The sequence below is a fragment of the Phaseolus vulgaris genome, chromosome 2 (genome assembly GCF_000499845.2).
Source record: "Phaseolus vulgaris cultivar G19833 chromosome 2, P. vulgaris v2.0, whole genome shotgun sequence".
Taxonomy (NCBI): domain Eukaryota; kingdom Viridiplantae; phylum Streptophyta; class Magnoliopsida; order Fabales; family Fabaceae; genus Phaseolus; species Phaseolus vulgaris.
Window position 1 is genome coordinate 25,713,279 of NC_023758.2, and position 17,912 is coordinate 25,731,190.

The window sequence follows — 17,912 nt, forward strand, 5'->3', positions numbered from 1 at the left end:
TACTCTCCATTTATATTATAGATAGATAGTATATATAGCATTATCCGAACTTACTTTTCTATATGCAAACACTGAGAGCATGTTTTAGTTTATAGTCGAAAACTATTTCTTTTAAGACACAGAAATCACTGAAATGTGTTCTTTTAGGCACAATTAAAAATTAAACCCTCAATCAATGTACTTTAAAGAATCTAATTATCTGCCAACAAATGCAGGACTTTGCTTAAAGAAGTGGTTCAAATTGTTCCATATTTTATTTGCACTGATCAGTGTTGCTACGAAATTCACCTTTCTTTGGGGTTAATGTTTAAATTGTTAAAAAGGCTATTACAATTCGAGGAAGAGAAGGAATATATTCCATTTCAAAATTGCTCATTTCAAAATTGCTCATCAAATTCAGATACAACACATTGAATTTCAAAATTCAGATATAACATGACAACATTGACCGTTAGTCCCAGAAATACAGGGACATAAACAAATACAGATTTACCTAAAAAACTAAAACAGTAACAGAATTGTGAATCACGAGACCAATTTTTACAATTGATTGGCATTTAACAACTCATTTCATTTCCTTAATCTGATAATGTTTTGGAGGGAACGGTGGAGGACCCCGAAAAAGCGTGGCCTTTCTGAAGTGCACTTCTGTCGTGAACAAGTGGTTCTGAGACCCAAGAGGCAAGATTAGCTACTCCAACTCCAAGAGTTGCTTGTTTTTCTCTAAAAGATGCCCAAGTAACTAAATATAGACCAGCAATGATGAGAGAACCTCCTAAGATGCTGTCGTCACATGCATGTTAAAACAGAATAGTAAGAAACTTCTAAATTAATTTCAAACCGTCATGCTAAAGGAAGCCATCTTCACGTTAGAACAGAATACATCAACAACTGGGAATAAAAGGAGCTTTACCTTCCCAAGAAAATTGGACTTCCAAGGAAAATTTGGGAGAGGATGGTTGAAAACGCAGGTTGAAGCGGATTGTAAAGGGAAACCATGGCTGGGCCCAAGATTTTGTTGCACCATGTAATGAGTCCATAGTTAAGGGCAGATGCAACAGTTCCCTGAACAGATAAGGAGATTTTTTGTCAAGATACACATGTTAAAAAATCTACCAAAATATTTGTAAGAACATGGGATACTTAAATCTTTTCAACCATTAAGAAAATACTCTCAGCTTTTCCACTAGTTGTCATAACAGCAAAATCCATCTTACTCTCAACGCATGGTGCCCCTAGGTAAAATAGTATTGTGGTTTCTGATGGTAGCATGATAGGTACTTGAGTATTATAGGATGGCTAAGTCTTGCATTGGGTTATGGAGATACACGATACTCCCTCATTGATGGTTAGTTATTAAGAGAGGATCCCTCAACTGTTTGAGTGCCTATTGATTGGTATAAGACATGTCTCTTAGTAGCAAACTAACGGCACAGGTGGTGATGCTGGCATTGCAGTGTTTGTCTGGGATTCAAAGTGCTAGCTAACAGCCAGATTGCATGGGCTTGAGGACTGCTGAGTGTGGTGGGATATTAGCATCTAATTATGGGACATAGGTCCCACATTGGAAGTATGGGATTCTAACGTAAGGATTACAATACCTTGGGCTCTCCAACAGGAACAACTAGCTTTTGTATTTGGTTCCCTCAAGGTTCTTATCATTAAAACACCTTTCTGTGGTTCATACAATGAGATTGGATCACATCATTTGGTTTCTAGAAGTAGACACTAGAACGTGTCTTACGGGTGACCATTAGCAAAACAGAACTATAGTCTGCACATACAACATAAACATTTGTCATCATCTATTCCCTACATATTTGATCTTTTATTTTCTTTTTTTCATGCCGTGGGTAATACAACAAAGACTCAAACTAAAATTTCAGTTTAGAATAGTCATACAAAATAACATAAAGTAACATTGATTATTTCGTTTGAACAGTAGCACGATAACTGTTCAAGATGTCAACAAGAAAGATTTTTAACATGGATTATCAAAATATGAACAAATATGTAACTTCCTAAAGTTTTTCACAAATAGTAAAAGTAAAAGAAAAAAAATACATTGAGAAATACTTCATCAACAATCAGGATAACACCTGTTCCTAGAAAGGAAACCGATGACTTACAAGAGTTGAAATAAAAATCAAAAGATGAATAGTGCAAATAGAATTCATTTAGTGTAGAACTCTTTATAATGCAAAACAAAGGTTTTCACTCCCTGTGAAACATTTTTAACAATTTTTAAACAGGTGACAGTAACACCAAATAATTCACAAAAAATGGTTAAAAAAAGCTTTTACAATTATGTTATCCAGAATGAAAACCCAAAACTAAGATAAACTAGTAATAGAGGAGAACAATGTTAGAAATTAAAGGCAACCATACCTAACAGATAAAAAATAAATCTTTATATACTCTTGTAATTTAGAAAATCATCTGTAGGAAGATTAATGCTCCCTCCGCTCACGTGTAGGGAACAATCTTTTGTTCCAAGATTGTCCTATTTCCTTAATACTCATAGTAGTGACCCAAAACTTGGACAACTTTGATTATTAACAAAGTAAGAACATTACATTACAACATTGACTCCACTTCAACAAGTTAGAATGCTCTCCTTTACAAACCAAACAACAGTCAATAATTGATAGCCTGATGTGTTGAATTGAATGGAAGAATGCAAATAATAAAAAAGGGCCAAGTTTAGAAGACATCTCCAATAATTCAATGTAGTGAGTAGATCAAAAGCATTATTAATAACCAAAAAAAGCTTTTCGAGTGACTCACAGCATAAAGAACAGCAAGGATTTCTGATGATGTCAAACTCCAGTCAGTTGACTCGTTATTCATGAATAATGATACTATCACCATTAGTAAAGTTCCGAAGAAGTATGAAAATGCTGTGACCGATATGTTTGCGGGATATTTTTTTAATACCGGTGCCTGAAAACAGTTAAAGGTAACAATTTAGAAACACCAATTATTTCACATGTTAAAGAACCTAAGATCACAACAAATTAATTGGTCAAGTTTAAGAATCAGCAGTACTAATTTGATCAGTGAAGAAATTTGGAATGAGTGACGAGTCAATGACCTGGCGCTAAGAATGATGTTTGCAACAATATTATTTACAATAACATGCATGAAAAGCATGGAGAAGTCATCCAATCTAATCTAAGTAAACTTATTAAGAGTGTGTTTCAATACAGGAGGATTGAGGAGAGGGAAAAAAGAAATTATGTTACTTATAATTCAGCAAACACTTTATCAAAATATTAGGGGATCTTACTTTGATACACCTCCAAACTCGAAGAAGATAGTTATAGGGAAGTGAACCGATTAGGACATGCAAGAAATTTGCAACATAAGCAATTATCCAATACAACTATCTGAGGTCTACATTATTCTAAGTCATATGAGACCCAAAAAGAAGTTGGAATATTGAGAATTGACCAAGTATCGTAAGTTTCTTATCAATGAGATTTGAGTGAAAAGGAAGATTCCTAATAAGCAGGAACATATAGAGTCATCTCAGCCTCCCAGGGAATGCACAGAGAAGTTGGGACTTGGTAAAAGGGTAACAGGCAAGTCATTGATCACTAAATTTATCCCATAATTGCTGTATTCAACAGTCACCCCATGCATATGACAAAAAAGATAATACCTGAATGGCTAGAAACGCAGCCATACAAATGCAGTTCCCTATCAAGCACAGAACCCCAAGATGAAAATGGTCTAACCCGAAGTCCTGTAAACTACCAATTAGCCATCCAGATGGCTCTGGCTGACCCTTGGCACTTATTTCATTTTGTACAACATGATCGATTTCAGTATATCCTACCAAAGCTGGACCACGATACAAAACCATCAATACGGCACCAGAAACACAGATGATGGTTCCTCCAACTTTTGCCAGACCATCATATCTGACTAAGTTCACTCTTTCTGTACTGCATGAAAAGGTTTGTACAGATAAACATAATTATATGACCTGGTGTATCTGCATAAATTTATTAATGTAAATATTTATGAACTAAAAGTGAGAGTGTGCAGTTGTATTTGAGTAATAGTACACACACACACACAAATTGAAACGGATAAATGTTACAAGTGAAATGAAACTGACCCCATCATTACAGCCAACATAAAGGTAAAGACCGGAATGGCTGGTTGTATGGCAGCCGCATAAGTTGGATTAGTATAGCTCAAACCAATAAGAAACAAAAGCTGGTTGCCAAATATCCTGATCATGAATCAAGAATGCATCAATAAAGCACCGTATCTTTATATATAGTGAAAATGGAAAATAAGTAGTATATACCAAGAGCCTCACCCAGTTAATCCAAGAAAGAAGAATGACACCAGGAGGTTCTTAGTAGTGGGTGGTCGAATCCGTCTACAGTCCAACATGGTATGATCAAGATATCCATTCAACAGAAGAAAAAGGAGTAATATGACAAGACATAAGAGGGAACAAAAAAGTTGCAAGTTAAAATGTTACATTTAAAGATTGAATGTGAAGCACGGTTATATTTACAGATCAGGAATATATGCAGCCACATCCACACAAAAAATAGTTATCATCCTCTTAGGTAGTAATCATGGAACTCCGGAGTCATTACCCACAAACACACATTAAATTTTAAAAATATATTTTAGAATATGATTAAATACCTTAAAACAATGGAAACATAAGTATAAGCTATACGATAATATTACTTAAATATTAAGAATGCTCTAAATAATCAGACAGAAAGGTCCAGATATCAATGAACATGAATGTAAATTTTCATACAACTAGAGTTACCCAACAATCCAAACACTCCAGCGCTTAGAAAAAACATACGTCCAGAGAAATATTATTATAATTCATAGATTCAGAGTGCCGTATCAAGCACATGCAAACAATCAGAGTGTTGCAAACATCACCAACCCTCCAAATTGTGGAACAAATAAATGTGCTTAAGCATCCAATCCCAACCGATCTAAGTATCCAATAACACCAAATGGAAATGTATCCGCAATACTCAACCTTTTCAGAAAGGGAATCAATAAATATTGTAAATAAACTTAGAAAACAAAAGGCCAAGGTGTGAGGGAGGAATCCATTTATTTTTCATCCAACCGAGGGAAACAACAGAACAAAAGGGAGCATATTCATAGGTTTTGAAAAACAATGCAAGCAAAATCTTGAATGGTTGATTTGAAAGAGATAAAGGAGCATACTTTTCACGGATATAAGCAAGGGGTGCGAGGATGGAAAGGGCAAGGAGATCGCGGAATACGCAGAAGACTAACTGGTTGATGCCAACATTAAGGGCCACTTTGGTGATGACATGGTAGCCGCCACTGAAAAGCTGCACCATGGCCATGGCCATATGGGCCTTCCATATGTCACCCCCCGCACCCACTCCAACTCCAACTGTTGCCATTGAAATGAATCCACTCTCTGCAACAAAGTCCCACAACCTCTAAAACACCAAATGGGGTTGTTGGATTCGCTCCTTCGTTCGTTGAAACAGTGATGCCAACACCAAACCCGATGCTTAGTTCGGAATCCACGGACAAAAAATAATAATAAAAAAACACTTACATAATTATTGATGGTGTTGAAATTTTTAATGATACTCTTTCTCAAACTTCGGACTTCAGGATTAATAATAATAATAATATAATGATATTTTCATTAAACTATTATTAATGCATGATTTCTTCCCTTTTTAATTACTATTTTATTTATTTTCGATAATGAGGTACTTTTACAAACTTTGCTCTATCAATCGGTTATAAGAAAAATTATCAGTCAGAAACTTAAATTTGATAATAATATTTTTTTGAATTTATATACAGACAATACAATACTTAAAAAGAAATAGTGCTTAATTTAAGGACAGTTTTAAAATTATGATATTAAATTAAATTGAAATAGTTGGAACTTATTTATATTTCTATCCACTACATTTTTTTTATATTTGAGTTCACAAAATATATATTAATTTAAAGTGTGTGTAACAATGGCAGCAATTTTGTGTGTGTATATGGGTTTGTTTGACAGAATGAAAGACAAGCAATAGGTGCAGGGCAACTCTTCCTAGCATGCACGCCTTCTTTCATATATAAGAAGATAAAGAAGAAAGTATTATTGCAAAAAATTGTAAAAGATTTAAATACGTTTCAAGACCCAATAATTGTGTTTATATTTAATTTTAATCTTTGTAAAAAGAAATACTTTTATATTTATGTCATTTTTGTTGTTTTATAATTGTCATTTACTGTAGCTAATTAAATGTTAATAATAAAAAATATCAATTAAATTAATAAAATATTTTTAATTATGATAATTGACCTATTTTTAAATGAATAATTCTTTTTTTTAATTCTCTTATTATTTAATTGGTCGTATTAGACTGATGCACATCATATCAATTAGGTAACCATACATCAAATTTAATCTAATTAAAGTTCATTTAATATAGATTTTAATTATTTTAAATTGAATTGAAAAAATTCAAATCGATTGGATTCACTCGGAAGATTTTATATCCAATATTTTTATTGAAATAGAATTGTTTGGATTTGTATTGAATCTGACTGGATTTAAAAATCCAATTCATAAACAACCCTAATATTAGACGTTTTAGTTTTATCAAGTTTAAATTATAATTTCATATTTAAGACCATAACTTTAAATTTTCTTATGGATAGTGTGATTTTTTTGAATATACTATTTATACTACATTATATAATCAAATTATTTTTCTAATGTAAAATAAATAAAAATAAACCCGCGTGTACGGGTCTAGGACTAATTGTTTGAAAAAGTTGCACGTACAAGACAAAACATTCTTATCCAGTAACCAAGTCATTTTAGTAAGTGAAAAAAGAAACTATTTTGCTTTCATATATTGTTACAATTGCCCTGAAAACACTAAAGTCTCAATGCAATAGAGAAAGAAAAAAAAAAGCTTTGTATGAAGTCTTACGTCTTATAGTTGGAATGATGCCTTTTCGCAAAGTTTTTAATAGCTTTCTTGTTTGGTTAAACTGAAATCAAATAAAAACAGAGTAAAATTCACTAATATTTATTTTTATCGATATACTTTCAGTTTTTGTTATATGTCTTGTTTATTTTTATTCATCTTTCATAATTTAATCTCTTTTCTACCTTTCTGTGCAAGGAATGGAAGGTAAAGAAATAGACCAAAATATTCAATTACTTTTGTATCGTAATGAAAAGTTATCTAAGAATTGTTGACGGTTAAATTTGAGAGGATTGTGATGATATTAATATCATATTACATTTCACATTCACAGTTTGTCCTCAAACAACATTTCACATTTAGGGGATAAAATACATGCATACCAATTTAAGAACCATCAGACCAATTTTCACAATGCATTGCTATTCAACAATGAATTTGATGTGTTTGGCTTTGATGTTACCCCGGAGGACCCTGACTGTGACCACTCTGGTATTCATTTTTTTCATGAGTAAGTGGTTCAGAGATCCTAAAGCCATTGGCAGTAACTCCAAAGGTTTCTTGTCTTTCTCTATAAGATGCCCAAGTAACTATATATAGACCGGCAATGATGAAAGATCCCCTAGGATGCTATCACCACATGGATTCAAAAACGAGAATAAAAGTAAGCTTCTAAATACTATACTGTTACAGTGCAATAGACAGGTTGGAACTTCCACTGCTTCAAGTAGATATGGCATTTTATTAAGCTTCCATATCAGAAATCAATTTTGGTATACTTTCTAGGTAGTTATAGTGAAAGACAACATAATTATATATATGATAGTTTCTAATTAGATTTCAACCTAAAAAAAACTTTTATGCAGTCAATGTGTCTGTGTATGTATTCTTAATAGATTTTCCTTAAATGTTTTAGTTTTACCCTTTACAGTTGGTGAGTAGGTTTGTTGTGAGATGGTAAAGTTAGAAAAAGAGTGCATCAAATATGTTGAAGTGGTAGGAGAGGTATACCTTCCCAGGTAAATTGGAGTGCCAAGGAAAATTTGGGAAAGGAAGGCAGAAAATGCAGGTTGAAGCGGAGTGTAAAGGGAAACCAAAGTTGGCCCCAAGATCTTATTGCTCCATGTAATGATTCCATAGATAAGAGCAGAAGCAATAGTTCCCTGAACAAATTTGCAAAATCTACATGTTAATAAAGAACCAAATAATCCATTAGAAGGTGAATCAATTAGAAACTATGTAGGAACTTAACATACAAGACTTTCAATCTTTTCACCCCTTAAAAGAGAAAAAGACCCTCGTTGATTAACTTCAGTAGTTTACATCCACTGTTATATTACTTAAATACAACTTTCAGTAACACATTGACGTCATCTTTGACTTCTGTGCTAGACTGCAAGTCATTTTTGCCCTCCATTTAACAACCATGCTTCACCAGTTACAACAAATTGTTGAACATGAACATCACAACAAAAGCCCAACTTATTCTCACCTCTAAATTATTGATACTACCCGGTAGAAGCAGTGCTGTGGCTGTTCCCAATAAGGTGAATACCAATGTGAGTTTATTAGGTAAGCCTATCTATGTAGCTCATATATATGAGAAAGGATCACACAAGTTCTTTAATTCATATTTTCACATTAAACTATTAAAACTGGATTATTTTCTCAAACTAAATACCCTCCATCAAGAATATTTGCAGAATTTGGGAGCCGGGGAATCCACATTTCATTGTCTAACTCAAGAATTTCATGATAAAAATATAAAGAACTTGATCTAATTTTTCTCTTCTTTATTTTAGACTGCTAGACATGAAAGTGGCTATATAATTATTAGCAATACAGAACTAAAGCTAGCAGAAGTAACACAGACATTTGTTTCCATTTGATCCGGACAGATTTTTTCTTTGCTTTGCTTCTTTACTTAATATCTACATCCTAATAAATCAACACAGACAAAAGAATTGAAATTTCAAATTTTGATCTGATATACAAGATAGAAAAAAACTTATGTCTATAATTATTTGAATGATGTCACGATGTTAGTGATATGTCATGTCTGACCTATTGTCAACTGCACAAGCTAATAAACAAAGGGTTTAGAAGACAACATAAACGGTTTCATTAGGTAAAATGGACCAAAGGATCTGAAATGACTAATATGAGTTCATGAGAATGAAGATTGATTTAAAATTTCAGTGACTCACAGAATATGCAACAGCTAGTATCTCTGATTGTGTCAAAATCCAGTCAGTTGACTCGTTAACCATGAAATATGATGCAATCACCATCAGTGCAAATCCAAAGCCGAATGAATACGCTGTGACAGATAGATTTGCAGGATACTTTTTCAATACTGGTGCCTGAAAATAGTTAATGGCAATAACTTAAACATGCCAACTGATCAAATAACCAAAGATTACAATAAATCAGTTCACAAACTAAGTGATGTTAAAGATTGGTGCTTCTAGCAATAAGTAATTTCATCCGTTAAAAAAGTACAAAATGATTGGTTTAATCCCAAAGAATTGAAAGAAAAATGTGAAAGCTTTGTGAAGTTGTCCAATATCAAAGTGTGTGATATATATAGAGAATTCCGAATGGAGGGAAATAGGAGCAAAAGTAAGGGTTTATACAGAGTGAGCTCTAAAGGCTTTTGCTGTAAGGATGCATAAATCAATATACTACAACATAGATGAACTCGTTAGAAACTCAAATGAGAAACCGTGTAAAGAACAACTTGATGTATCTCATCATAATTGGTGTGGAAAGGAGAAATCCAAGTAAGAACTGATAGAGTCATTCCACACTCCCATGGCAATAATAAATAGAAGCACGAGCATAGTAAATTGGTAATAGAGGAAGAAATGAACAGATAAAAATCTTTTCCTGATGCTATAATCAGCAGTCATTTTATGGACTTTTATTTTAATAAGTGTCTTTTGATGAATATAAAAAATTGTAGATACCTGAAAGGCTAGAAAAGCAGCCATGCAGATGCAGTTCCCTATCAAGAACACAACCCCAAGCTGAAAGCTGTCAAGTCCAATATCAAGTAAGCTGTTGATTAACCATCCAGAAGGCTCTGGCTGACCTCTGGCACTTTTTTTAATTTGTGCAACTTGATTCATTGTTTTATCCCCTATCACAGCTGGACCACGATAGAAAACCATAAATATGGCACCTGAAACACAGATAAGAGTTCCTCAAGCCTTCGCCAAACCTTCATATCTGAACAAGTTCAGTCTTTCTATGCTGCAAGAATGAGTTTGTTAAGCACATTGTGTTCTGGTCTATATGAACAATTTCATGAATCTGGAAATTTCTTTACTGCAATATGATTGGGCTTTTTGTCTGTGTACTAGAGAAAAAAATGAATTAATGATCCATAAATAAATTTTATATATTAATACAGACATTTTAATGCTAAGAAGAAATGGATAAGAGTGAAACTGACCCCATCATCAAAGTAAACATAAATGTAAAGACTGGAACGGTTGGCTGTACAGCACCAGCATATGTAGGATTAGTATAACCTAAACCAATAAGATACAAAAGCTGGTTGCCAAACACCCTGATCATAAATCATGGAGAAAAAAAGTATTATGCTGCAGTAAAACACTATACCATACATATACCACAAAAATAAGAAATAAGTGAATATAGGAAGAAATCTTACCCGGTCAATCCAAGAAAGAAGAATGACATCAATAGCTTCTTGGTGATGGGCGGTCTAGTCCGTCTACAGCCAGTATGGTAAAAATGTATGATTAGGATAGTCACACATCAGAAATAAAGAAAATACTATCACAACTCATAAGAGAGCAGAAAAAAAGTTTCAGGTTCAAATTGTGAACAGAGAATATAACTTTTATTTCACTGTTACTTTTCAAATGAGAATACAATCTCTCTAAATAATCTCACAATAGACTACTCAAATCCTACATTCTCTCTCATAAAAGTTATAATATAAATTATATTTAAAATCATAGTATAAATGACATTCAAAACTAGAATTAAAGGTAATAATCATTGACCTTTCAAATTTCTAAATAAAACTGATAACGCTTTGAGTTTAATGCTAACAAATTCCTCCCTTAAACTCAAACCTTTCATATTCTTCATTCAGATTGCTTTTCTGATTGTCATTGCCTACACTTCCAATTTTATGTTTTGTCTTGACCCCAATTGCCTCCAATATTTTCCCAACAGCCACCACATTGTTCTAGGTTAGAAGCAACTTTAGTTTTCTTCATTGCACCAACTTATGTAGAGTTCTGGTTTGAAATACTTTTAGTCTCCCAAACAAAATCTCTTGCACTTTCACCCGTTGAATTAAAAGGATTTAAGAAATGCTCTGGCTTTAATGAACTTGGAATATAATGATTAGACCATACATCCCTTTCAGTTCCATTTACTATCTTTTCCCAACTCAAAACCATTATCTTCAAGTAAAACACATGAACCAAGTTTCTTATTATCACAAAGAACTTTACTGCACCCCACTGTCAGACTGTCTGAAGTATTATTTCCTACACTCTCATCAACAATAACAAAAGATGGAATATACTTGTCATTGATCTTTGGTTTTGTCCTTAGCTTCTTGATAGCTTCAAGGGCATTTGTAAAATTATAATGGGCTTCTAATTTGAATTGTAATTCATTTACCTTTCCTTTTTGTGCCAAAAGCAACAAATGGAGTTCTTCAACTTGATTGACTCTACTTTCTTTGTCTTTCTCCATATTAACATATTTTTCTTCCAATTTTGTAAACCTTCTTTCCAGGTTACCAAAATTTGCTTCAACACTCTCCAATTGAGATACCAAGACATTCCTTTCATTTAGAAGATTGTGTTTTTCATTATTCAGCAAATTGCAAAATTCTTCCAAACTACTTGATTTTGTCCTTAAACCTTTAAGCTCAGTTTTTGCATCACAAAGGGACTTCTCCAACAAGATATTCTTTAAGTTGAGTTTGAACATCCGATTCTTTTCCATCTCCATCCATGTTTGCAAACACTCGTCCATTTTTGTCCTTCAAGTGCAAAATCCAATCTTTCATGAAAACCGAATAACATTTATCCAATAATTGTCCCAACTAAGAATATTACTCTTCAAATCAGTACATAATAAACTTCCTCCATTGTACCTTCTCTTCCGTCCTTTTGAAAAAAAACATATTTTCCCCCGACCTTCTGATTGGAATTTTTGTTGAGTCTCCAAAAGACACATGTCCATCTTCTATCTCTTGTATATCAACAAAGAGATGTTTGTGCCCGCACATATGATTACTAGCACAAATGTCTAGATACCATATCATGTCACTATCTAGAGTGACGTCTTCATTGACCATCATGAGAATTCCTTCATCTTTTGTCTCATCTTCCTCCACTAAATTTTCATTCTCTTCCACTTTCTTCTTGGCATAGCACTCCTTTGCATAATGTCCATATTTTTCCGCAGTTGTAACATTCAACATTTGAACGACCACCACGATCACGACCTCATCCACGCCAGTTTTGCTGGTTCATTTGTCCCTTATCTTCATTGTTGTTTCCATGACCATGACCTCCACATCCATGTCCTCTTCCTCGGCTATGTTACACGTACATCACCTTGTCTTCTTTAATGGTCATCTTTGTTTGTAAGGCTTCCTCCAAGACTTCTTGTTTCTTTTTCTTTCTTTCGTTGTTCATGTGCTTCAAGAGAACCCGCGAGATCATCATGGTCATCTCTTCCAAGTTTCTTGACTCCTCGATTGCACATACAACATTTTCAAAGTCATCGGTCAATGATCGAAGAATTTTCTTCATGATTCTTGCATCCGTGAGAGTTTCTCCATTGCGTTTAAGTTTATTGGCTACCGTTTGCACATGAGTGATGTAACTAGATACATCTTCTGAATCCTTCATCTTCATGGCCTCCAACTCACCTCGTAGAGTTTGAAGACGCATTTGTTTAACTCGGATTGCACCCTTGAACACCTTTTCCAAGATGTCTCATGCTTCCTTTGAAGTGGAAGCACCATTAATCTTCTCAAAAATGGTCTCATCAACAGCTCGATACAACATGTACAAAGTTGCCTTATCTTTCGATCATGTCTCTTTCAACACTTTGTTTTGGGTTGCCAAGTAACCAGTGATATTTTCTAGTTCTTCAAAACCTTCTTGAACCACCTCCAATTGTCACAATTCACCATCTTTATTAATCGAGACAGGGACAAATTATTGGTTATGCTGACCATAGCTCTGATAACAATTTGTGAACAGAGAATATAACTTTTATTTCAATGTTACTTTTCAAATGATAATACAATCTCTCTAAATAGTCTCACAATAGACTTATCAAATTCTACATTCTCTCTCATTAAAGCTATATTATAAATTACATTTAAAACCATAGTATAAATGACATTCAAAACTAGAATTAAAGCTAATAATTATTGACCATTCAATTTTCCAAATAAAACTAATGACGACTTTGAGTTTAATGCTAACACAAATTCCACTTCCAAAGTTTGACTGTGTATCCAGTTAAATATGCAAAAAAACAGGTCATCATAAGTCCCTGGAACCATTAGCAGTAGACAAGCATAAGTAGAATATTTCCAGAATTTTTGGCTCATGATTATGAACCTCAAAAAAGGATAAGCCAATTGATATCAGTTAAATACCAAGAATGCTCTAACTCAGCAGAAAGAAAAAGATATCAATATACTACAGTGTACAGTTTCATAAAATTAGTATCATGAACCAACTATCACAGGTGTTTGGGAGCCTGCTTTGCAAATGGGAGTTAACACTTTACAAAGCATGAAATTAGGAAGCAAGATTCTGTGTCATTGCCATTAAAAGTCAATTTGCCCCATTTTAACCTTTACTCGAACATAGACATCGCTAGATGAAAACTCAATAATGATTTTATATTACTTCTTTAGCACGTCCTATCACGCAATTTGTTCTGAAAGATTGTACCCAACACCCTTTGGCCATACACCCTTTGGCCATAAATCTCCAACAGTATTCATGAACCAACTATTTCCAAAAGCTTAGCCATTTAGATAAAAAGAACACAATACATCTTTAGCAATTAAGAACATGCTACTGCCCAAATTAGAATATGCTCAGTAAATAGTACCAATCGCTACACATTTTTCTAAGTGCGAGTAAAAATAAAACAACAGCCCCACATTAGCGGAGTTACAAATGTGTTTAAGGCTTTTTTAAGCATCCAATCCAACCGTGTCAAGATTTCTAAAAAAGTCCAAATTTCTATCAATCAGAAGAAGTTGAAGGCAAGATGCGAACGAGCAACCATTCATTTCTATAAGTACTGCATCTTAAATTTTTTGCATAAAACAGGAATGTAGGAAAAAAATTAAAAAAGAAGAGACACTTTTATTGCCTTTTTCAGTTTAATTGTCACTTCAAAATTCATACAGATGTAACAAATAAGAAATTTCCCTAATCTTAAAAACTTACTATTAAAAAGTCAATTTACTTTGTGATTGTGGATAAAAGTGTTACACTCTCATGATATCAATTGGGTATTTCATCCCCACTATAGCATAGGATTGAAGGAGAGGGAAAAAGAGCATGCCTTTCAAGAAAAAAAGCGAGAGGAGCAAGAATAGTGAAGGCAAGAAGATCCCTGTAGAAGCAGAAAACTAGTTGGTTCACCCCAACATTAAGGGCCACTTTGGTGATTACATTGTAGCCAGCATAGAATAGTGGCACAAGTGGCATGCACACATGAGCCTTCCACGCGTCACTCCTCACTGATACTGCTGCCATAGATTGTGAAGCTTCTTCAGCCATTACAGAATCTCAGTATCAGCAAGCAAGCTAGAGAGACCAAAACATATGGGTTTGTTGACTAGCATAAGATAAAGAAGACAATATTATTGCAAAAAAATGTAAATGATTTTAAATACGTTTCAAGACCCAAAAATTGTGTTTATATTTAATTTTAATCTTTGTAAAAAATTGTTACTTTTATATTTACGTCATTTTCGATGTTTTTTAATTGTCATTTACTATAGCTAATTAAATGTTAATAGTAAAAGAAATGTCAATTAAATTAATAGAAATATTTTAAATTTAGATAATTGACCTATTTTTAAATGTATAATTTTTTTTTTCAATCATCCTATTATTTATGAAGAAAAACAATGACTTTTTTTTTTATAAAATTTTCGTGTTAGGCATCACTATGCAACTTGACATCTCAACTAAGCTGACACCTCAAGAAACAACAATCATCTGCCATCACATGAAAAAAAAAATATTATTAAAAAAAAGAAAAAAGAAAGAAAATACAAAAATATGGGGGGACTAGACCAAAACACATATGTTAACACAAACAATACATAGGTAGATTATACCTATTCATAAAGAATTCTAAGAACAGACTAGCTGGGAGTCTATTATACCAATGAAAAGATTCTCTATGAATAAATCCTAAATTAGCCAACTTATTAGCACATGCATTCCCTTCACGAAAAATATGAGTTACCCTAAACCTGATTGTCCCACAAAAATTAAGACAAGTATTCCATCGATTCTGAAGCATCCACGGAACATTAGTCCTAGCAGTAAACGCAGCACAAACCAAGGCAGAATCACATTCAAGCCAGACATTAGTAAGTCCCATTTTTTGAGCTTCCTCCATAGCATGTATAACTCCATAAAACTCAGCAACCAAAGCAGTTTGAACTTCAAGAAACGCTGAAAAAGCACCAATAAATTCTCCCATACTTCCACGAAAAATATCTCCACAAGTAGCAAGACCAAGATACCCCCTAGCAGCCCCATCAGTATTAATTTTGACCCAGCCTGGTGAAGGAAATTTCCATCTAATAGGAAGAGGACGAAGAACTTTACCACTATGAGTCTTAATACCGAAAAACTTAATCACGTTGAAGTCCAACATATCATTCTTCATTGAAGCTTTAGACGAATTTCCCACTAGACAAGTTAAATCTTTAATTATCGAAATAGCCTTAGAAACCCCAATCTTATCCTGAAATCTAGCATAATTCCTCATACGCCATATCATCCATATAGAAAAGGTTACCACCGCAAGCTTAATCAATTTAACCAAAGGACTACCATCACTCTTAATAAAAGAAAGTAGATCATCCTTATTAGAGAAATGAGAAGTAAGAAAAATTTGTCGTACCCAACTCCAAATATGCAATGCGTTAGAACATTTAAAAAATAGATGTTGAATAGATTCCTCTTGCTTTTCACAAAGCGAACACATAGAACATATATGCAAACCCTTATTCTGAATATGTTGATTTGTAGGAAGTCGCCCATGAAAATTTTTCGAGAGTACTAGAGTTTTGGAAGGCGGAATAGATGAAGACCAAATGAATTTACCCCAACCACCTGAAACTCCTGATTCCAAGAAAAAAGTCCTAGCCGATTTAAGAGTGAAACGACCAGACTCATTTAGAATCCAATTAGGAATATCATGTTCCTCTCTAATCATGATATGATTAAAAAAAAGAGACATCTGCTGTAAAGATAAGGGAATATTCCAATCACAACTTGCCCAAAATTGAGAGACTGTATCCGAAATGCTAACACCATCAGATAACCCTGCAATATTTGCTAAAGAAGTAGTAGAGCATCATTTATCATTCCAGAAATTAATAAAAGAACATGTACCAACAGTCCAATAAGTATAGTCAAGCATGGTAGAATAAAATTGCTTAATTCCAGGCCAGAGAGAGGAAGATCTATAAACCGTTCGAAATTCATATTTTGATTTAAGAACCCTGACTTTCAAGAGTAAAGACCAAAACAATGGCTTTTATGTGTGGTATTATTCAATAAAAGAATATGTCTATTTTTATATAAATAAAGTTTTTTTACTTTTTTTTTTTTGTAATATCCGAAATATTATTAGAGATAATTCCTAAATAAACAAAGAGTAAAAAATTGATAAAGAGGTTATACACATTGGTTCTTTGTCATTAATAATTTTATCTTTCTAAAATTTCATTTTTTTCAGTATTTTTTTTTAGTAAAACTATAACTATGAGTTAATGAACTAACAAAATTCAATTCCGATGAAATAACAATTAAGAATTTTCAACTAAGAATTTCCAAAATTATTGACTACATTCAGAAATTCCAAACCATAAAATTAAACTAAAGCACCAATAATGTTTTTAAAATTTAAAATTTAGGATTTTAAGAAATTAACATCATATTATCTTATAACATGACAATAAATAAATCTCAAGGACAAAAAATAGTTTTAGTGAAATTATACTTATCGATTTTTATGACCATTTATAAATAACAATTTCTAGAATTCCGAAAAAAATTGTATTAAAAATATTAATTCATGATAATAAAAAAAAATTCAGAGTTCTACAACAAATGTTGTTTTTAAATTTATTATAATTTTTATGTATAAATTGACACCAAAGAGTCAAATCTAATATTATATTCAAGTAATGATCATACATGTTTTTATATCATTCTTAAGTTCAAATATAATCTCAACAATATATTTTATTTTATAATTTTTTATTATTTTCGATGAAAACAATCATTCAAATCCTTATAAGTTATTTTAATTTTAATTATAAAATCTATAATACATAGTTCTTGAGAAGCTTAATTATTCTCTCTATTTAAATACATGTTTCAAATACATATTCATAGCAAACATCCAATTTAGTTATTTTTTATTATACATATATTGATTTTATCTTCATATTTTGATTCATACAATATTATTTTTTCTTTTATTAGGCTTTTAATGGTATATTTACACTCTTTTTTTTTTTGAAATGTGTTAATACAAATTGTATTCCAATTGAAAAGGCTCAATAAAAAAAAATCATATATCTTGTAAATAATAAATAATATATAATCTATGATATTGTTTGTACCAAGTGTTTATAGTAGAGTT

At 32.6% G+C, this 17,912-nt stretch overlaps 1 protein-coding gene and 1 pseudogene across 1 annotated transcript; both read right to left on the reverse strand.

Annotated features, from left to right (window-relative positions):
- Positions 1-353: 353 nt before the first annotated feature.
- Positions 354-5,585, reverse strand: LOC137811079 (WAT1-related protein At4g19185-like). The gene is made up of 7 exons (XM_068612665.1): positions 5,227-5,585; positions 4,334-4,396; positions 4,127-4,243; positions 3,665-3,950; positions 2,788-2,943; positions 914-1,065; positions 354-783 (listed from the first exon to the last, which is right to left on the reverse strand). The coding sequence occupies exons 1-7, from the start codon at positions 5,430-5,432 to the stop codon at positions 579-581; spliced, it is 1,185 nt and encodes a 394-aa protein (XP_068468766.1). The 5' UTR covers positions 5,433-5,585; the 3' UTR covers positions 354-578.
- Positions 5,586-7,278: 1,693 nt separating this feature from the next.
- On the reverse strand, positions 7,279-14,845 carry LOC137811081 (WAT1-related protein At4g19185-like; annotated as a pseudogene).
- Positions 14,846-17,912: the final 3,067 nt, after the last annotated feature.